This window comes from Nuphar pumila, chromosome 17 (assembly GCF_984573655.1).
Source record: "Nuphar pumila chromosome 17, dmNupPumi1.hap1.1, whole genome shotgun sequence".
Taxonomy (NCBI): Eukaryota; Viridiplantae; Streptophyta; class Magnoliopsida; order Nymphaeales; family Nymphaeaceae; genus Nuphar; species Nuphar pumila.
In genome coordinates this window covers 55,005,970-55,029,240 of record NC_143265.1, presented here as the reverse complement: position 1 = coordinate 55,029,240, position 23,271 = coordinate 55,005,970, and the positions used below count along the sequence as shown (strand labels likewise).

The window sequence follows — 23,271 nt, the reverse complement described above, 5'->3', positions numbered from 1 at the left end:
GATTGATCATCTCTTTAATGCATAGAGGCATTGGTGCTTCAAAAGGAGTTGAGAATTGTTTCAAGTATTTATTCCTCTTCTTTTCTCTACTCTCTTGCTTTACATTTTTTGGTTCGACAAAGAAGTAGTGACAGTGGTTCCAATCAAATTTTCTGGAAAGAACTACAATTTATGGGTTATCACCATTAAAAGAATTCTTATTGGAAAAGGTTTATGGGATTATGTTGATGGTTCTGCAACTGAACCTCAACTTACTTTGACTCTTGATAAAGGTGGTGGTATGCGGACTTGGGTTAGGATTAATGAAGAGTCTAAGAAACGCAACTAGGGAGTCTATACAACGCCTCTAACCATTGTGAAGCTTGCTTGATTATCATTTGAATTGGAGACTCCATGGGAATTAAAGGTTAGCTTCCCCTTTTAAGTGAAACCAATTGTGTATGTGTGTTCTGACTGTGTATGTCTGTTGTGTAAGCGATGCATGTGTGTTGCACTGTTTGAGTGTATTGAGTGCACTGTGAAGGAGGTAGTTGATTGCACAAGGCCTCTCGATGAGACTCATTTGTTGCTGCCCAATGATCGACTCAAGCCATACCACTGTGGAGGTTGCTCAAGGACGTAGAATTCCCAGGATCGCCAAGACTCCAGCCTCAGCAAGCTTGTGCAAGAGAACGGGTTTTACTCAAGAATGACAAAGTGCACTTCCTTCTTCCCCATTGTTTTTTCCATGCTTTTACCTAGTGACTAAACCAGGAAATGGTTAGTCTGCATTCACCCTGAACCATCACCAATAGACAATGATAACCTTGACTCACCTAGTTCAGTGTGATCCCATTACCTCAAGCAATGTTAGACATAATTGTGCCTAGTCTTCAGCCAAACCACCCTTGTCTGAGCCCCAGTTACACATTAGGCTCACTACTCCTGAGCTACCCTTTAACCTAACACACTGAGTGCCATTTCCACCACAACATAGACTTGACCCATTGCACCACCATTTCCCACATTTATTGTTGATTCAAAACCTGTTGCAACATCCCTATCTGTCCAGCCATTGCAACACAACTAAGGATCTATCCTAAAATTAGGATCCATGTCTTCGGCCCTTCTAGCTATGTTAACCTCCGCTTCCAATAATCTAACTAACATTCAAACCCAGGACCCAACATGCAACTTGATACAACCCTACACAGGGCATGTGGTTGACGTCCAACCTGAACTTTTGATCTGCATTAATCCATCATTGTACCAGAAGCCTCAACCTTACCTAACCAATCCCATACAAATTTAGATATACCTGTGTTAATGAGGTCCTGTACATAACGTTGTATTCATAATGTATTTATAATGTGTACGTGAAATGTTATTCAATGGTGTGTTAAGGGCAGTTTGGTAAATTTTTTACCCCATGCACATGTAAAAGTTAATTGTTAGGTACCTATGACTATTTCAGTCATAAAAATTTATAAGACAAAGGGGTCAACCCTTATATACTTGTAACATTTCCCTATTTAAACTAATAAAGTATTCTATGAAACTAACTTTTCCCTATTGAAACTAACATTTTCCTACACGAGCAATGCCATGGGACACCCACCGGGGTTACATTCGAAAAAGAACTCCTAAGGGAGTTTGGACCATGGTTGCCAGTCGAGGAAGCGATACAGGAAGCGAGGCACTTTCAAAATTTTAGGAAGTGAGAAGCGTGGGACGACTTAGAAGCGAATCACGAACCGTCTCAGAAGCGACCTAGGAAGCGAGGGGAAAGCGAAAAAAGAAAAAAAAATCAAAAAAAGGAAAGCGTGGGAGAAGCGTACTTCCCATAAATGGGAAGTGTGTTTCCCATAAAAGGGAAGCGCGCTTCCCAAAAAAAGGGACGTTTCCCCCACGCGTTTCGAAAGCGCAATGTTTCGCGCTTCCGAAACGTGTATCGGGGAAGCGTGCTTCCCCTACTACATAGGCGCTTCCGGTAACTCTGGTTTGAACTCTCGATTTGCAAAGGCCCATGTACCGTGCACGAGGATTGGCCCAAACCCACCTCGGTAAATGCATTCGGGAAAAAGTCTAGGAAAAAATACAAGACAAGTTCATGGCTAGAGATCATCAAACCTTGAAAGGATATTTTGCCAAGTCTTGGTAGAGGAGGAACGACAAAAAAGGTCAACCTTCATAAAAAGACCTAATCAACCCCTCGATTTACTGAAAGACCACAACCAAACAAGAAAGAGGAAGCCAATTTACGGTTGGCTCAAAGGTGAAACCCAAATTCACTTGGAGGACTCAAATGGCGAAAAGAGAAGCAGTGAGATCTGTTAAGGCTCTCAAAACCTCTAGAGTCATCCAAGAGGCCTCCCTTGTCGTGCTCAAGGCGGAGGAGTAAACGGGTAATGAAGAAAGAGGTAATTTTTGTCAAGTTTGGGAACATATTCACCTCCCTATACTCCCAACGTTTCCAAAATCATCATATCACCTCGGAAGAGTGTAAGTTCATGGCCCTTTGGACCCCCTGCAAATTTTGATACCCTATAATATCCTATCGTGTTGTGAACAAGCAAGGCAAAGGTGCAAAATCTGAGAATAACGAGGCCATGACCAGAGTTACCGGAAGCTTCTTAGGTAGGTGGTAAGCTAGCTTCCCGGAAACTCGCTTCAGAAGCGCGATACTCCTCACTTCCGAAACTTCATGGGAAGCTCGATTCCCCCACGCTTCTTTTATGCTTCTCATACACATGGTCTATGCATACTATATACTTTTCTCACGTTTGTTTTCATCTTTTTCATGTATTTTCTCTCACGCTTTCACTCACTTTCCATGTACTTTCTTTAAATTGGTAACCATCATTGTTAGATTTTAACAAAAATTTAACTCTTTTACAGAAAAATCATGAAATATAAGAATGATCAATTTTATTTTAGTTTTTATTTGTCTCTTGTTTGATTCCATATTACTTCATTTTTTATTCATATTTCGCTTTTAAATTGAAACTTCGCTTCCCGCTTCGTATAAATTTTAAAATGTCTCGCTTCTCGCTTCTGCTTCCCGTATCGTTTCCCGCTTCCGCTTCCTAGTTTGGCAACCTTGGCCATGACCTCTTAGCCTAAGCCTGCACCCTTTGAGGCCTTGAGAAGGCTCCTTGGACCCATCATAGAGGATCACGGATGCAATGTGGATGATAGAAACATGCCAGCGCCCTTGGAAGCAATGTTGGAAAGGAATGCCCTTGTTTGGTTAGAAACTTAGAAGGATTCAGACTCACCCTTGTGGCACTTAAGCAAGCCATAAGCAAGGTTTTCATGCTCACCTTGCCCAAAATCTCCAAGGTGTTCGTTTCAAAGTTCGAGGTGTGACATTGGGAGAAGAGCCCAATTAATGCTAAAACATCACTCAATGGATTTTGTGAACCTCGTCAACCGTGTCAAAGTCTCACCGATGAACATGAAGGAATTGATCGTCTATGAGTTGGCACATGAAAAAAGATGATTGGATCCTCATGGGAGGCGCTACGTGAACTTTCAAAGTCTCATGGATTGACGTGCCTCAACCCCGCTCCAAATAAATTGGATTGCCAAGATACTGGAGCGCTATCACAAATTCCAATGCGAGGAGGGCCCAAGAATCCATGGCACCAATGCTTTATCCTAGCAAATGTCGAAGGCCAATTTGAAAATTCGTTTTTGTAATTTGGAAAGCAAGACATGTAAGATAAAAAAATAGAAAAAAATTGCAAGAGTGGAAGAGGACCATTGAGGACCTAGCTCCTATTCCAAATAGCAAGTACCCAGTCTTGGGAGATCCAGATCCAACCTCAATGGCCCAGAAAGTGCAATTGGATACCCTGCAGGACAAACCATATCCAAGATCCAAGCTCCGGATGCTCTAAGCTACCTTAACCACCATGGGGCCCATGACACATCAGGCCGCCGCCTCATCCATGAGGCCACCTCAGCATGGGATCCACCCTTAGACGCCCCCTATGAAGGCCTTGATGGCAAGTGGGGCCCACAAGGAGTGCCCCCTCTGAAAGCACCATGGAAGGACATGTTGGCCTTCCCCCCTATGCGCATCCCCCAAGAGCCTTAACTCCCCAAAGGGAAGTCATGTAGTTGGCAAACCCGGCGAGTCGACTAAGGAATCGCCCAAGTCGACCCGGATTGGACCCCAACTAGATCACGATTCAGGATTGCCGATCCAACCTATGAAATAAATTTTGTTATCATTATTTTATTATTTTAATGCATAATTCTTATATAAAGTCACTTGTTATGAAGAATCTAATATTGTTCAATGAAAAAAGTTAATAATCATGTATAATTATATGTTTTTGTAACTTAGTTATTGATATATTAGCTTGAAGTTTAGTTATTTTCATGTCTTATTTATGTGCTTACACTATAAAATATAGAATCCTGACTCGTCTGAGTAACCGAGTCAACCCGCTGACTCGGTGACCCATTAGGGGTCTGATCCGAGCCCGAGTCATGAGTTTGCCAACTATGAGTCGTGTAACCCCTTGGGGTTCTTTCCTTGGTAGGCAAGTATTGCTTAGGGTGTTGGGTCTCCTTAAGTGACTTGGGAGTTGTTTTTGCTTAAGATAGATTAGGTGTTTTGGTTCTTGCATTTTGAGTTTATTAGGCTTAGAGTGTTGTGCTTTTGCATTAATATTTCTTGTAATTGTAGATGTCCATTATGGAGCTCCCCTTGGCCTGTAAAAGGGGTTCCATATTTGTGTTTTGATCATCATGAAAAATATATTGAACTTGCCCTTAGCAAGAAATTATCTTGATAGGATGGGAAAGAACTAAAGAATGTAAATGAACCCAGCACGGATGCACAATAAGAACACTTTAGAACACTTGTGCACAAAAGCACAACTCACAAATAACTCACAAATGCGCAAATGCATAAAAATAATGGAATCACTTTATTGAACACTTGGGCTTTGGCTCAAAGCCATGAGGGAATACAAAGGGGAGAACCCCTATTTATAACAACACCAAAGGGGGCCTTGGAGGGGCTCCACTCATAGACGTTGGAGCCCCTCCAACGGTCACAAATGTGACCGTTGGAGGGGGCCAACATCTATGTGAGTGGGCCCCCCAAGGTACCTTTTGGTACATTAAATAAAAAGAAAAATGAAAAATGAAAAAGAAAGAAAATAAATTTACAATCACATTCAAAATATGAATGTGCGCAAAATAAAGGAAAAGACTAAACTACCCCTACAGCTAAACAAATAGAAATATATATTTTATATATATAATAAGTAGATACATATACATATATATTAATATATGTATATGTATTACCTTATATATATAAAATATATATTACATTAAATGATTAGATACATATTTTAACACCCCCCCTCAAACTTAGGGCAGGATGACCGAGAGTTTGCTAAGAAGAAAGTTGAAACGCGGAGCACACAAGGCTTTAGTGAAGAAATTCATCAATTGATATTCGGACGTGACATATGGAAGGTCAATGATTTCTTTGAGGTACGCCTCCCGAACATAGTGACAATCCATCTCTATGTGTTTGGTCCGCTCATGAAAAGTGTGATTTTTAGCAATATAAATCGCACTTTTGTTGTCACAACAAAGCTTGGTAGGCCCTTCAATAGTGATCCTCATGTCTTCCAACAACTGATGAATCCAAACAATTTCCATGGTAGTAGTCGCCATGGCACAATATTCGGCTTCAGTTGATGATAGAGACACCTTTTGATGCTTCTTGCATCTCCATGAGATCAATGAGACTCCTAAGAATACACAAAAACCAGTGGTGGAGTGACGGTTATTTGGGTCACCTCCCCAATCAGAGTCAGTATAAGCAATCAATTTTAACTCAGAAGAGGAAGACAAAAAAACTCTCTTATTAATAATGTGCTTTAGGTATCTTACGACACGTAAGATAGCACCCATGTGAACAGAAGTTGGTGCATGCTGAAACTGACTTGTCGTATGCACCGCATGTGAGATATCTAGTCTGGTGATACTCAGGTACATCAACGATCCTACTAGTTGCCTGTAAGGAGTAGGATCGGAGAGAGGAACACCATCATCAATCTTCATTTTAGCTCCTACTATAGCAGGAGTTTCACAAATTTTATCATCTGTAATACCTGACCAGTCAATAATCTCAGATGCAAGCTTAGTTTGAGATAAAAAATATCTTCTATGAGAGTATGTTACCTCAATACCCAAAAAATAAGTTAAGAAACTCAAGTCAGACATTTCAAACTTATCCTTTAAAATGGATTTTATGCTTTTAATCCCTTTAGAATCGCTCCCAGTTATAAGCATGTCATCCACATATAGTAGCAGAATAACAATCCCTGCATTAGATTTTCTGACAAACAAAGCAGTATCAGTAAAGCATGATGAAAAACCATTTTCTAACATTACGGAGTTAAACTATCATACCAAGCCTTGGGAGCTTGTTTTAAACCATAAAGTGTTTTCCGAAAACGAAGCATTTTTCCTTAAGGAGACTCCATTCCAGGAGGAGCATCCATATACACTTCTTCGTTTAGATCTCCGTTTAAAAAAGCATTCTTAACATCCATCTGATAGATGTTTCATTTATTGATTGAGGCAACGGTTATAAGACATCGGACGGTGACCATCCGAGCTACCAAGGCAAAGGTCTCCTCATAATCAATTGACCATATCCTTTTGCAACTAAACGGGCCTTATATCTCTCAAGGGACCCATCACTCTTAGTCTTGACCTTAAACACCCATCTACACCCTATTGCTTTCTTGTCTTTAGGGAGGTCTTGAAACTCCCAGGTCTTTGCTTTCTTTAGGGCTTCAAGTTCATTATTCATAGCGACTATCCATTCCGGACATTTTCGTGCTTCCTCGAAGTTCCTAGGTTCTATGTAAGAGTGAATGGCGCTTAGAGAGACTATATTTAGGTGAGAATGACTCATATAAGATGAACCTAGAAAGGGGTCTTCTTGGTCTTTCGGTCCTACGAAGATTTTCTTCACTCGAAGGAGTAGACTCACTATCATATCTTTCAAGGGCACTTCTGAAAATATTTTTATCACTATGGGAGTAGGTTATGGGATCTCTATGTGGTTCTTCATTGATGTGTTGATGAAGTGTTGAGGATTCAGAATGGGTTTCATTATTACTTAAGTCATTTTGATTTGATTCATCATCACTAGTATCATCATCTTCAGTCAATAAATCAAACAGAAAGGAATAGTTTATATTCTCGTCATTAGCTTCAAGTTTTTCGAAACCACTAATATTTTCCAAGAAGCTTACATTTCTGGAAACATATAGTTTATCACTTTTAATATCATAACAGCGAAAGCCTTTTTGAGTTTCAGAATAACCAAGAAAGGCACAAGAAATGACCTTAGGGGAGAGTTTGTCATTTTTATCAGTAAGGACAAAACATTTACATCCAAAAACCCTTAACCTGTTGTAATCAAGTTCTTTTTCGTATAATTTTTCAAATGGGGAAATCTTGTTCAAGTTTTTAGATGGGAGTCTATTTATGAGATAGACAGATGTAAGGGCTGCCTCAGCCCAAAGTTTTTTCGGAATATTTTGAGAAATGAGCAAAGTTCGTGTTGTTTCAATAATATGCTTATGTTTTCGTTCAGCCAACCCATTTTGTTGGGGGGTTTTAGGACAAGACTTTTGATGGAGAATTCCATAATTTTCAAGATAACTTTTGAATTCATTGGAAAGATATTCGTCACCCGAATCGGTTCTAAGAATTTTTAAACTTCCATTGAATTGATTTAAAACCATCATATGAAATGTTTTAAAACTTGAGAAAACTTCATGTTTATGTTTAAGAAAATATATCCAACTAAACCTAGTGAAATCGTCTACAAAGATAACATAGAATGAGAAACCTCCCTTAGATATCACTGGAGCCGGACCCCATACATCGGAGTAAACGATTTCAAAAGGTTTTGTTGTAAACATGGATCTTTGAGGAAAGAGAAGACTTCTCATTTTTCCAAGAATACATTCATTACAAACAAAATTTTCATTACAAAGATGGTTAATAAAGGGAAAATAAGAGATTTTAACAATGTTGGGATGACCCAATCTCTTATGCCATACATGAATATCTTTGTTTTGAGCAACATTACAAAATTGATTCTTAAGAATTTTAAGAAAATCAACATAGTAGAGGTCTCCTCTCCTAGAGCCTTCCCCAATCAACTTCTCGGACCGGCGATCCTGTATCCAACATTTATCAGAAGAAAATTTTATATCGCAACCATAGTCCGAGAGTTGAGAAACGAAAAGTAAATTTAAGTTTAGTTTTGGTATAAGACGAATTTTTGGGATAAAGAAGTCTTGTTTTTCAAAATTGCTCATTCCTTTAATTTCAAGAGGTGTTCCATCCGCCGTTGAGACAAAAGATGGAAGAAAATTTTTAGAATAATCAGAAAGAAAACAAGGACTTGGAGTCATATGAAATGAAGCACCGGAATCAAAGAGCCAAGATGACTTACCGAGAGAGAAAGATGATGACATAGCGGCTCCAGAAATGCCTCCTTTGAGAAGAGGTTGAAAAGCATCCATAATTTGATGAAGCGAAAGAGACTCATTTGAAGACGAAGGTCGTTCCTCTGATTGGGATGCTAAAGCCGCGACAAGAAATTTCTTCTATTTGGGACAAATGGGTTTGATATGCCCCGGTTCTTTACAAAAATGGCAAGTTAATTTGCTATAATCTATCTTGCCATATCGATCATTTTGCCCTTGATTTTTGAAATGGGGCGGTTTGTAGGTCTTCAAATTATTTCCGGGTCTTGATACAACATTAACCACTTCATAATCAGTTTGAGAAGGCGTAGCAAGAATGCTTGGGTTATTTTTACTAATCCCCATACGTGTTTCCTCACCACTTAGCTTGGTGATGACATCTTCAATAGAGAGAGATGTGAAAGCGGATAGAAGAGAGGACCGAATTTGCTCAAATTCGGGTCTAAGACCATTTAGAAAGTTGAAGAATCGATCTTCCTCTAGTTGTTTGTGTCTTAATTCAATAGCTTCTCCACTCCATTTCGGTTCGAGCATAGCAAGCTCGTCCCAAATAGATGATAGTTCGGCAAAATATTCCCGAATAGATAAATCGTTTTGTTGAAGAGTCAAAGCTTTCTTTTGGAGATAGTATTTGTGAGATAAGTCCCTTGAAGTATACATTTTTTCAAGGTACAACCAAGCTTCGGAGGCCCTTTTAAACTTAATGATGTTGGCATTGATCTTGGTTTCAACGGATGAAAAAATCCAAGACAATATTTTCAAGTTACTTCATTTCCCACTCATCATGCTTTTTGGAATATTCTTCTAGGGCCCTTTGTCTATCTTCTCCTTTCAAGAATCTTAATATCCCCTTTCTCTATGATAGAAAGTTTGGGTTCGGGTTCCGATATGGAACCTTGAACGTATCCCCAAAGACCTTTCCCTTTGATATGGACTTCCATATTGCCGGCCCAAACATGGTAGTTCGAACCACTAAGTTTAAACCCAAGGGAGAAGTGGGAGTCTTTTTCACCCATTAGAGAGGAAAGAAGATAGAAAATAATGCGTACCTTAAAGGATTTTCAAACTTTTCTTGACAAAAGTTGCTTCTAAAATATTGCCCGAAGTAAATGATTTACTCAAAAACTTCACTAACTAGAGGGCACGTTTTTCGAGGTACTTCACAAGTGATGAGATGCACGATCCTCCTCCTTCAACGAGGCTCTGATACCATATAAAAATATCTCCAACAAGATACTAAGATCAAGACCTTAAAATTCTTGATAATGAACCCGGCACGGATGCACAATAAGAACACTTTAGAACACTTGTGCACAAAAAGCACAACTCACAAATAACTCACAAATGCGCAAAGGCATAAAAATAATGGAATCACTTTATTGAACACTTGGGCTTTGACTCAAAGCCATGAGGGAATACAAAGAGGACAACCCCTATTTATAACAACACCAAAGGGAGCCTTGGAGGGGCTCCACTCATAGACGTTGGAGCCCCTCCAACGGTCACAAATGTGACCGTTGGAGGGGGCCAACATCTATGTGAGTGGGCCCCCCAAGGTACCTTTTGGTACATTAAATAAAAAGAAAAAAGAAAAATGAAAAAGAAAGAAAATAAATTTACAATCACATTCAAAATATGAATGTGCGCAAAATAGAGGAAAAGACTAAACTACCCCTACGGCTAAACAAATAGAAATATATATTTTATATATATAATAAGTAGATACATATACATATATATTAATATATGTATATGTATTACCTTATATATATATAATATATATATTACATTAACTGATTAGGTACATATTTTAACAGTATAATTATATGTTTTTGTAACTTAGCTATTGATATATTAGCTTGAAGTTTAGTTATTTTCATGTCTTATTTATGTGCTTACACTATAAAATATAGAGTCCTGACTCGTCTGAGTAACCGAGTCAACCCGCTGACTCGGTGACCCATTAGGGGTCTGATCCGAGCCCGAGTCATGAGTTTGCCAACTATGAGTCGTGTAACCCCTTGGGGTTCTTTCCTTGGTAGGCAAGTATTGCTTAGGGTGTTGGGTCTCCTTAAGTGACTTGGGAGTTGTTTTTGCTTAAGATAGATTAGGTGTTTTGGTTCTTGCATTTTGAGTTTATTAGGCTTAGAGTGTTGTGCTTTTGCTTTAATATTTCTTGTAATTGTAGATGTCCATTATGGAGCTCCCCTTGGCCTGTAAAAGGGGGTCCATATTTGTGTTTTGATCATCATGAAAAATATATTGAACTTGCCCTTAGCAAGAAATTATCTTGATAGGATGGGAAAGAACTAAAGAATGTAAAACTTCATAGGAGTATGGTTGGAGCTCTATAGTATTCCAAAATTATTAGACTTAACATTACCTATGCCATCAACCAAGCATGTCAATTTATGCATTGTCCCACTGATGTCCACTTGGAAGCCTTAAAAGGAATATTGAAATCTATCAAAGCTAGCATTTTACATGGGCTCATTTACGACAAAGTGAAGCTAGATGACATGAAAATTAGATTCACTATTTAGATCCTCAAATAGTGATTGGATAGGGGACTTGATTCGCATAGATCAGTTTATAGTTATTGTATTTTCATGGGGCACAATCTAACATTATGGAAGAGTAAAAAGTAGAAAAGTGTGGTTAGGTCAAGCACAGAAGTTGAATACAGAGCTTTAGCGAGGATTGTTTCAGAAGTTGCATAGCTTAATAACCTCTTACATGATCTGGGAGTTTGAGTAGGGTGTTCCACCATCCACTGTGATAATAAAAGTGATTTGGCTTTGGCTGCCAACCATTTCAAGACAGATCAAAACTTGTTAATATTAAATATCATTTCATTCGAGAAAAGGCAGAAAATGAAGAGGTGAAAGCAGAATATGTTAGATGATAAGTGCAAATAGCATATATAGTTACCAAGGGTCTTTCCAAAGATAAATTCAAGATAATTTTAGATTTTTAAAAAGCAAGTTGTGCATGTTAGAACCAGATAAACAACTTGACGGGGAGTGTTAAGGCATGCATAACATTAGAACAAGGGCATTTTCATCATTTTCTGTTACTGTGCACATACAAATTTGCACTAACTACACCTCAGTCCATGTATTTTAGTTTTAGCTTATGTCACATGGGTATGGGTATGGGTATGGGTATGGAGGATATGTCAAGAAAATTGTTGAATGTTGTAAAATGGCAATGCCAACAATTACTTTGATATGAATGAGGCAGAAATAGGGTATGCAGAGCCCTGGGATGATATGTATTACGAAGATGAGCTCCCTACTTTTAATTCTATAGCTCATAGCATAGGATCAAAAGTAGAAAGTTCTAAAGATAAAAAAAAGGTGTGGCTGGTATCAATAATAGTGTCAAAGAAGAGGAGGGAGTTCTTCAAGAGGAGGACCAGGACGTAGAGCTAGAGGCTCTATTAAGAGCTTTTTTTTCTCATAGGATTGCCCCTAGGGTGCAGCCCAACATTCGTACTATGATGACTTCTTAATATTTAGTCGAGCAAGTGGATGTCATGGTTGGGAGTGTTAAATTATGTATCAATTGTAATCTCGTATATATATTCATATATAAATATATATATATATGGATATATTTACTTATTTCTTTTTTTGTTTCTTTTTACCCGAAAAGGGTATTTCTGTAAATTCCTATTTTACGCATATTCCCCTTGGAATATGATTGTAATTCTTTTTTTTCTTTTCCTTTTTCTTTTCTCTTTCTTTTCTTTTTTTCTTTTTTTCATCTTTGGTTTTTGCGCCACATAGGGAGGCTCCCCAAAGAGTCGTTGGGGAGCCTCCAACGGTCACATATGTTAACGTTGGGGGCTCCCAACGACTCTCTTGGGCACCTCCTTTTGTGGCTCCTTTGTGTGATTATAAATAGGGGTTTCACCCCTTTGTATTTTTCTATGGCTTTGGGTCAAAGCCCAAGTGCTCAATAAAGTGATTCCAATATTTTTTATGCCGTTGTGCATTTGTGAGATTTTGTGAGTTGTGCTTTTGTGTACAAGTGTTCTTATCGTGCATATGTGCCTAGTTTGTTATCAAGAATGTTAAGGTCTTGATCTTAGTATCTTGTTAGAGATACTTTTACATGGTATCAGAGCCTCGTTGAAGAAGGAGGATCATGCATCTCTTCATTTTTGAAGTGCCTCGAAAAACGCGTTTTCAAGCTATTGGAGTTTGAAGTGGATCATCTTCTTCGGGCAATATTTTAGAAGTCTCTTTTCTCAAGAAAGACTTGAAAATCTTTTGAGGTACGTGTTATTTTTTATCTTCTACTCTCTCTAATGAGTGAAAAAGACTCTCAGTTCTCCCTCGGTTTTAAACTTAGTGGTTCGAACTATCATGTTTGGGTCGAAAATATGGAAGTCCATATCAAAGGAAAGGGCCTTTGAGGATATGTTCAAGGTTCAATACCGGAACCCGAACCCAAACTTACCATCATTGAAAAATGAGATATTAAGATTCTTGAAGGGGAAGATAGACAAAAAGCCCTAGAAGATTATTCAAAAAAGCATGATGAGTAGGAGATGAAGAACTTCAAGATCTTGTCTTGGATTTTTTTCATCCGTAGAGACCAAGATCAACACCAACATCATTAAGTTCAAAAAGGCCTCCGAAGCTTGGTTGTACCTTGAAAAGATATATACTTCAAGGGATTTATCACACAAGTACTACCTCCAAAAGAAGGCATTGACCCTTCAACAAAACGATTTGTCTATTCGAGAATATTTTGCCGAACTATCGTCTATTTGGTACGAGTTAGCTATGCTAGAACCAAAATGGAGCGGAGAAGCAATTGAGTTAAGACACAAACAACTAGAGGAAGATCGATTCTTCAATTTTCTAAATGGACTTATACCCGAATTTGAACAAATTCGGTCCTCTCTTCTATCCGCCTTCACATCTCCCTCTATTGAAGATGTAATCACTAAGCTTAGTGGTGAAGAAACCCGTATGGGGATTAGTAAAAATAATCCTTGCTACATCTTCTTCTCAAGATGATTGTGAAGGGGTTAATGTCGTGTCAAGACCCGAGAATAATATGGAGGCCTACAAACCTCCTCATTTCAAAAATCAAGGTTAAGGAAGAAATGATCGATATGGCAAAAGAGACTATAGCAAATTAACTTGCCATTTTTGTAAAGAACACAGGCATATCAAACTCATTTGCCCCAAATGGAAGAAAATACTTGTTGCGGCTATGGCATCCCAACCAGAGGAACGACCATCTTCATCAAATGGGTCTCTTTCCCTTCAACAAATTATGGATGCTCTACAACCTCTTCTCAAGAGAGGCATTTCCGGAGCCGCTATGTCATCTTCCTCGCCTCCCGGTAAGACATCTTGGCTCCTAGATTCCGGTGCATCTTTTCACATGACTCCAAGTGCTTGTTCTCTTTCCGATTTTTCTAAAAATTCTCTTCCATCTTTTGTCTTAACGGCGGATGGAACACCTCTTGAAATTAAAGGAATAGGCAATTTTGAAAAACAAGACTTCTTTATTCCAAAAATTCGTCTTATACCAAAACTAAACTTAAATTTACTTTCGGTCTCTCAACTCTCGGACTATGATTGCGATATAAAATTTTCTTCTAATAAATGTTAGATACAAGATCGTCAGTCCGGGAAGTTGATTGGGGAAGGCTCTAGGAGAGGAGACTTTTACTATGTTGATTTTCTCCAAATTCCCAAGAATCAGTTTTGTAATGTTGCTCAAAACAAAGATATTCATGTATGGCATAAGAGACTGGGGCATCCCAACATTGTTAAAATCTCTTATTTGCATTTTATTAAGCATATTTGCAATGAGAATTTTGTATGTAATAAATGTATTCTTGGGAAAATGAAAAGTCTAACGTTTACTCAAAGATCCATATTTACAACAAAATTTTTTGAAATTGTTCACTCCGATGTATGGGGTCCGGCTCCTGTGATATCTAAAGGAGGTTTCTCATACTATGTTATTTTTGTAGACGATTACACTATATTTTGTTGGATATATTTTCTTAAACATAAACATGAAGTTTTTTTCAATTTTTAAAACATTTCATATGATGATTTTAAATAAATTCAATGGAAGTTTAAAAATACTTAGAACCGACTCCGGTGGTGAATATATTTCAAATGAATTCAAAAGTTATCTTGAAAGTCATGGTATTCTCCATCAAAAATCTTGTTCAAAAACCCCACAACAAAATGGGTTGGTTGAACGAAAACATAAGCATATCTTTGAAACAACTAGAACTTTGCTCAATTCACAAAATATTCCGAAAAGACTCTGGGCTGAGGCAGCCCTTACATCGGTCTATCTCATAAATAGACTCCCATCAAAAAATTTGAGCAAAGTTTCCCCATTTGAACGATTGTATGAAAAAGAACCCGATTATAGCAGGTTAAGGGTTTTTGGATGTAAATGTTTTGTCCTTACTGATAAAAATGACACTCTCCCCCAAGGCCATTCATTATGTCTTTCTTGGTTATTCTGAAACTCAAAAGGGTTTTCGGTGTTATGATATTAAAAATGATAAACTATATGTGTCCAGAAATGTAAGTTTTTTGAAAAACCTCAGTGGTTTCGAAAAACTTGAACCTAATGACGAGAATATAGACTATTTTTTTCTATTTGATCTTTTAACTAAAGGTGATGAAACTAATGATGATGAGTCAAATCAGAATGACTCAAGTGATAATGAAACCAGTCCTCTTCATTTCATCGATATGTCAATGAGAAACCGCATAGAGATCCCATAACATATACTCATAGAGATAGAAATACTTTCAGGAGTGCCCTTGAAAGATATGATGATGCCGGTGGGACTGCTCCTCAAAGTGAGGAGAACCTTTGTAGGACCGAAAGACATAGAAAAATCCCTTCTAGGTTCATCTCATATAAGTCTTTTTCACCTAAACATAGAGCCTGTCTAAGCGCCATTCATTCTTACATAGAACCTAGAAATTTCGAGGAAGCACGGAAATATGCTGAATGGATAGCCGCAATGGATAATGAACTCAAAGCTCTGAGAAGAGCCAAGACATGGGAATTTCAAGACCTTACTAAAGGTAAGAAAGAAATAGGGTGTAGATGGGTATTTAACGTTAAGACTAAGAGTGATGGGTCCCTCGAGAGATACAAGGCTCGTTTGGTTGCAAAAGGATATAGTCAAGAATATGAGATTTATTATAAAGAGACCCTTGCCCCGGTAGCTCGAATGGTCATTGTTTGATGTCTTATAACTGATGCCTCAATTAACAAGTGAAACATCTATCAAATGGATGTTAAGAATGCATTTCTAAACGGAGATCTAAATGAAGAAGTGTATATGGATGCTCCTCCTTGAATGGAGTCTCCTAAAGGAAAGGTGTTTCGCCTTCGAAAAGCACTTTATGGTCTGAAACAAGCCCCCAAGGCTTGGTATGATAGGTTTAATTCCGTAATGATAGAAAATGGTTTTTCATCCTGTTTTATTGATATTGTTTTGTTTGTTAGAAAATCAAATGCAGGGATTGTTATTTTACTTTTATACGTGGATGACATGCTTATAACCGGAAGCGATTCTAAAGGGATTAAAAGCATAAAATCAATTTTAAAGGATAGGTTTGAAATGTCTGACTTGGGATTTCTAACTTATTTTTTGGGTATTGAAGTAGCATACTCTCATAGAGGGTATTTTTTTGTCTCAAACTAAGCTTGCATCTGAGATTATTGACAGGTCGGGTATTAGAGATGATAAGGTTTGTGAAACTCCTGCTATAGTAGGAGCTAAAATGAAGATTGATGATGGTGTTCTTCTCTCTAATCCTACTCCCTACAGACAGCTTGTAGGATCGTTGATGTACCTGAGTATTACCAGACAAGATATCTCACATGCAGTTCATACGGCAAGTCAGTTTCAGCACGCACCAACTTCTGTTCACATGAGTGTTGTCTTACGAGTCGTAAGATACCCAAAGGGTACTCTAAATAAGGGAGTTTTTTTGGCATCTTCTTCTGATTTAAAATTAATTGCTTATACCGACTCTGATTGAGGAGGTGACCCAAATAATCGTCACTTCACCACTGGTTTTTGTGTGTTCTTAGGTGATTCACTGATCTCGTGGAGATGTAAGAAGCAACAAAAAGTTTCTCTCTCTTCAACTGAAGTTGAATATCGTGCCATGGCAACTACTATCATGGAAATTATATGGATCCATCAGCTGCTTGAAGACATGGGGATCACTATTGAAGGGCCCACTAAGTTATGATGTGATAACAAGAGTGCAATTTATATTGCCAAAAAACATACTTTCCACGATCAGACTAAACATATTTAAATGGACTGCCATTATGTTCGTGAAACCTATCTAAAAGGAATCATTGATCTACCTTATGTTACTTCAGAATATCAGTTGGCAGACTTCTTCACCAAAGCTTTATGTGCACCACAATTCAACTTTCTCCTTGGCAAACTTTCGGTCATCATGCCCTAAGTTTGAGGGGGGTGTTAAATTATGTATCAATTGTAATCTCGTATATATTTATATATATATATATATATATTAAAATACATATACATATGTACTATGTATATATGTATATGTATATGTATCTCAATATATATATATGAATATATTTACTTATTTCCTTTTTTTGTTTCTTTTTACCCGAAAAGGGTATTTTTGTAAATTCCTATTTTACGCATATTCCCCTTGGAATATGATTGTAATTCTTTTTTCTTTTTTCTTTTTTCTTTTTTCTTTTCTTTTTTTCTTTTTCTTTTTTCATCTTTGGTTTTTGCGCCACATAGGGAGGCTCCCCAAAGAGTCGTTGGGGAGCCTCCAACGGTCACATATGTGATCGTTGGGGGCTCCCAACGACTCTCTTGGGAGCCCCCTTTTGTGGCTCCTTTGTGTGATTATAAATAGGGGTTTCACCCCTTTGTATTTTTCTATGGCTTTGGGTCAAAGCCCAAGTGCTCAATAAAGTGATTCCAATATTTTTTATGTCAGTTGTGCATTTGTGAGATTTTGTGGGTTGTGCTTTTGCATACAAGTGTTCTTATCGTGCATATGTGCCTAGTTTGTTATCAAGAATATTAAGGTCTTGATCTTAGTATCTTGTTAGAGATACTTTTACAGGGAGATGGTTCTATGATGCATGCATTCCTTTCAATATGGCAAATTCCTTTCATTTTCAGATGCCATGACCAGTATCGGGATTGGATATAAAATGCCTTCATATCATGTTTTGAGAGAAAAAGTTTTAGATGCTCATGTGAAAGAAGTGAAGGCACATTGTGATGAGATGAAGCAATCATGGGAAAAAAATGGTGTAGCATCGTGGCAGATGGATTGACTGACACAACAACCTTGATAAATTTTCTTGTTTATTGCCTCAAAGGAACCATGTTTTTTAAATTAATTGATTTTTCTGATACACCCAAGACAGCAGATGTATTGTTGAGGGTTTTTAACCAGGTTGTGGAAGAGGTCAACCTCAAAACATTGTACAGTTATTATTGCTAATGCAGCAAATTATAGGGCATCACGTAAAAAAAATGACAAAAATCTTGGGACAGTCTTTTGGACCTCATGTGATGCCCATTCCATAGACCTCATGATTGAGGACATCGACAGCATGGATAAGGGACATCAAATAGTTGAATGCTGCCAAGAAATTACTAAATTTATTTACAATCACGAGGGGTTTTGAGCTTAATGAGAAAGTACACTGGTGGTGCTGAGTTGATAGTACAATTACTAAATTTGCTATGAATTTTTTTATAATGCAAATTCTAATAAAGAATTGATTTGCACTATAAAATGTTTTTATCATATGAGTGGAATGCATATCCTTATGCACAAAATAGAAATCCTAGAGAAATTATAGATATTGTATTCAGAAGTGAAATCTAGGATTCATATGTCAAGTTGTTGAGAATAACTATACCTTTGGTGAAGGTGCTTCGATCGATTGACAGTGAAAACTGACCAACTATGGGTTATCTCTTTAAGGTCATGTATAAGGCAAAAGAGGTCATTAGAGATAATTTAAAGGGAAGAAAAAATTATGCATACCTATATGGAACATCATTGATCATAGGTAAACTCGACAACTTCACCAACCTCTTCATGTTGCAGCATATTATTTAAATTATGCATTTAGATACTCTTTTACGTTTAAAATGGACAGGGAAGTCAACAAGGGACTTTTGGACTGCATCGAAAGGTTGAACCCTGATTATAACATTCAAGATCAAATTCATAAGGAAAAAGAAACTTATGATAATGCATTGTATGATATGAGGAGACCTGCAACAGTGTGAAACTGTGTCACGATGCATCAAGATACTTTATTTTGTCTATTTTAATTTTAATTTCAAATTGCTATTTAGTTATGATGTTTCGTATGATTGTATTTGTTATTGTCTTATTAATTTCTCATTTTCTTGTTTTTTTCATACATGTGGTATGTTAGGTTTGGAAGTGATGTTTGAAATTTGAGAGCTTTTGTCATTCGCATTCTTAGTAAACATGTAGTGCAAGTGGATGTGAGAGAATTGTGGTGTCCTTGAGCAAATCCATACCAAAAGAAGAAATAAATTAGAGCACAAAAGGCTCAATGACCTGGTTTACGTTCACTACAACTTATGATTGAGGTAGAGGTATATAAAATCATAAAGTTTATTTGTTATTTTCATTCAAAACCCAAATAATTTTAATTTTTTTATGTCATCATTTTAGGCAAATCGAAAAGTTATCAGTAAAGAAGCACAAAGAGTAATTCGATCATATTAGTTTGAAATATTTTGATTAATTGAATGCATAGGTTGGAGAAGCAGAAACTCTTTTGAATGAAGAGGACATTCAGTGGATTAACATGGAAGGAGCACAAGAGGTAGATGATAAAAATCCCATGTATCTTGGAGACGATATGGATGTCGAAGGAGGAGAAGAAGAAGATAATGATGATGAAGATGATTATGATTATTTATGTATCATGTTTTATTAAAAAAGTTGGTTATTTAACATTTAATTGTTCATAAACTTGGTTATTTTGTTTTTTTATATAATATGAAAGTCTGAGTCTTGTGGTATGTTCTTAATTGCAAGATATTTAATATTTTGAATTGTTCTTGTGAGATATGCATGCAATATTATTTATGATTCTATATTAGTTGATGTTTGATGATGTCTTATGCGGTTTATAGAGACATAAATGCTTTATATGTGATTTTATGGTTGTATTTTATGCAATTCATCATTATTTCATGTGATTTGATTTTTTTAGAATTTTTACTATTTTTTCCTGAATTTTCTTTATTTTTTTATTTTTTTATTACAAAAATCATGATACATTTACAATACAATACGATATGGTGATATTATTGGGCCGACCGATATGGATAACAATATGCTACTTACAACCTTGATGGAAACGACTTCTTCAGCAATGACCATCATACAATGTCGAAGGTTGTCGCAATGTCAATTAACATATATAGAGAGAGAGAAAAAAAAAATGTGTAGCTTCCCGACCATTTATCTCCTAGACCGTCTTAGACCACTTTAAAAAACATACTTGTGTGTGTTTTTTGCTTAATCCAAACCTATAGATGTATTTATCATTGTTTATTCATGAAAAACAATGCTTTGTAAAGAATCAATTTAACAAAAATTCTTGAATTTTAGTTATTCAAGCTTTTGGTGCAATATGAACCATTGATTTTTTTTGTTTGAGTTAAAAACACATCTAAATAAACATTTAAACTAATACATTTTTTTGAATAAATAAAGCATAAAGATTATATCTATGGGGGTAATGTTTGCTACCCTCGTGGGTAAGGAACCCTCTAGTGAAAAAATGTAATATTTTTCATTTTCTCAATTTTTTGCACATCTGACCCTCCGTATGTGATTTACATATTAAGTTTAGTAGAAACTGATCTTTGCATCATGTTTTTCTGACGTATGTCAGATTTTACAAGGGTTAAAAAATCAACGGCTTACAATATACCAAATTTTCAAACCTCAAAAAAACATATTTTTACATCAAAAAACTATGATCCAAGGGTCAATTCCAACTATTTTGACTATGTTGAGCACATCCATGGGGTCAGATTTGGTCAAAACAACCAACCCTTATGAGTTCCAACCAGGGGGTTCCTTACCCACAAGGGTAACAAATGCTATCCCATATCTATGGGTTTAGATTAAGCAAAAAACATATGCAAGTATGTTTTCTAAAGGGGTCTGGGAGATAAATGGCATGGAAGTTACACACTAATATATATATATATATATATATATATATATATATATATATATATTCACACGGGCACACACACACACACATATATGTGTATATGTATGAATGTACGTATGTAAGAAAGAGTCCATATAGCAACCCATAATTCATCCTGAATGTAGGTGAGGCCATCAAATTCAAAAGGGTACAACGATTGAAAAAGTACCTCATCAACTTTTTGAATACATATATAGGGGTTGTCATTTTGTATATTTGAGTCATACAACTTACTAATGTGGTACAACAGAAGACAGTTGCTCAACAAGTACACATGCATGCAAACACACACAATTGATATAAGTTCTCATAATGAAAATACTTGGGTTTTTTTTTCTTTCAATGTTTCTTTTTATTATGAAATTGAAGTATCAGTTGTTAATAAATACTAAGGGTATGTTTGGTAACGTCTCAAGAGATTCACTCTCATGCAAAGGAGAGAATGAATCTCATTTCCTCAGCTAACGAAAGATCAAAAAATGAAGCATGAGAGACAGAATGTTATTTGAAATCACATTTTGACTGAATCTATTTACATCTCATGTGACAAAATCACATATTCCACCTTGTGATTTGGAATCATATGATTCCAAATCGCATGAGATGCAACGAAACATGCCCTAAAAGTTTAAGTTTATGATTACTAAATTGTAAATATTTTTATTGAAAATTGATTCATATGCATTTCATAAGTTGTTTGTTATTATTCTTAATTATTTAACTTGTTTTTCAATCTCATTATTTGTGATACATTTGCTTACTGCCTCAAGGTTTCTGCTTTTCCTAGCAAGTGTTATACTGTCTTACCTCATCTCAGCATCTTTTGCAACATTGATCCTTCTATTTTCTTCCTCAAACAGAAACTGCTTGGTTAATAAAACCCTTAGTCACTAGAGGGTTTAGTACATCATATTTTGAGAGCCGCATAGGTTACTAGGTATCTTTTGAATCTTTAGATACAACCAGTAAAAGCAAACCATTCAAGTTTACAAGGGGAGATATCCACAACCCATAAAAGCCAATTTCTCATCATAGCTTCTTCCATAAATGCCTTCTCATATTGATGCATGCCTCTGCCTATAATCATGAAAATTTCACTCAGAATTGTTTGTTACTTACTCAAAGTATGAAAACAAAAAAACAGAAAAACAAATAGGGAAAACAGGATATTTGTTCCAAGAAAAGTAAATAAGAGCAACAGGGAAACATGTATCAAATTGAAGGACTTTAAAGAGAATTGGAAGGTTATTCTAACCTTGTATTTCCTTTATATTTTCATGTACCCTCCTTCTAACCTCGTATTTCCTTTATGTTTTCATGTACCACAAACAATTAGACTATACAGCTTCCAATGCAGCGATAATTCTGACAGGTGACATTTTCTCCGACCAAACTAATTAACAACGCTTGAACAGAACAGGTCGTCAAACGATAGAGCTGAATTGGATGCTTCGTTCTGATGAAAAACACCAAATTATGAAAAGAATTAGCGAATTCAAATAGGCTACGGGGGAGGCCCAAATCCACCTTCAGCACCATGGTTCCGAAAACCTCGATTCCTAGCTCTTCAACACTATGGTTCCAAAAACCCCTTCAACAAACGGAAAATGAAACTGGGGAAACGAAAAGTGAAAAGTGTCCCCGGCCAGAGAAATTGCAAAGGGAAAAGAAAAAAGACCCTAGAAACGAAGAACAAAAACCTTCAGAAACCCTACATCGACTGAGGGTTTAACACTGAAAGGCACGAGAAAACCCTCCAAAATGGGTTTCCATCAAAACCCGTACAAATTTTTCAGTCAAAATCAGGAAAAACATAAAGCAAAAACAACATAAGATGAAATCAAAAACCTTAGAAATTGGGCGTACCCGAGAGAGAGAGAGAGAGTTTACCAGAAGGATTCTTCCCGCTAGTCTGCTCACACGGCAACCCGTCGAAGCTCTGAGAGAGGGAGGGGGCGAGGGATGGGGTTAGGGCTTGCGTTTGTGGACGCGGAAAATGATGATTTTTACGCGGAAAAGGACGGAAAGTGGGAGCATTTCCTCGTCGTCTTAAATGGGGGAAAATATTTTTCCCGTTTCCGCGGGGAATCATTTCCCCAGATTCCGTGTTCATCGTCTTATTCGTTTTCCCGTTTTTCTTCCTCTTTTTTCTCTTTTCCTCTTTTCTTCTCTATTGGGTTTCTGCAACTCACGCAACGCGAGGCGCATGGGTTCGGGCAATGCGCAGCCAACGTCTCTACCCAAACTCAGCCCCTGTTTGTTTTACGGGATAAATACCAACCGTACCGACAAATGCTCAGACACGTAGGCGTCTTCACGTGATTTCCAACTTCTAGTTTTTTTTCTGGCATTTTTATCGAGAAGATTTGACAAAAGTGCAAAAGTTTAAAAATAAGAAAATAAATAAATAAAATCTTTTTTTTTGTCAACG

General features: G+C 36.9%; 1 protein-coding gene across 3 annotated transcripts in view; it reads right to left on the bottom strand.

Annotated features, from left to right (window-relative positions):
- Positions 1–22,972, bottom strand: part of LOC149811980 (L10-interacting MYB domain-containing protein-like) — a 95,869-nt gene extending 72,897 nt beyond the window's left edge. For 2 of the 3 annotated variants that reach the window (XM_089993464.1, XM_089993466.1), the window contains exons 1-3: positions 22,731–22,972; positions 22,096–22,296; positions 21,648–21,917 (exon numbers count right to left, since the gene is read on the bottom strand). In XM_089993464.1, coding sequence (XP_089849590.1) covers positions 21,648–21,652 — 5 coding nt within the window. In that variant the 5' untranslated portion in view covers positions 21,653–21,917; positions 22,096–22,296; positions 22,731–22,972. The remainder of the gene's footprint in view (positions 1–21,647; positions 21,918–22,095; positions 22,297–22,730) is intronic. The other variant, XM_089993465.1, reaches the window with a different exon arrangement.
- Between the last annotated feature and the right edge of the window lie 299 nt (positions 22,973–23,271).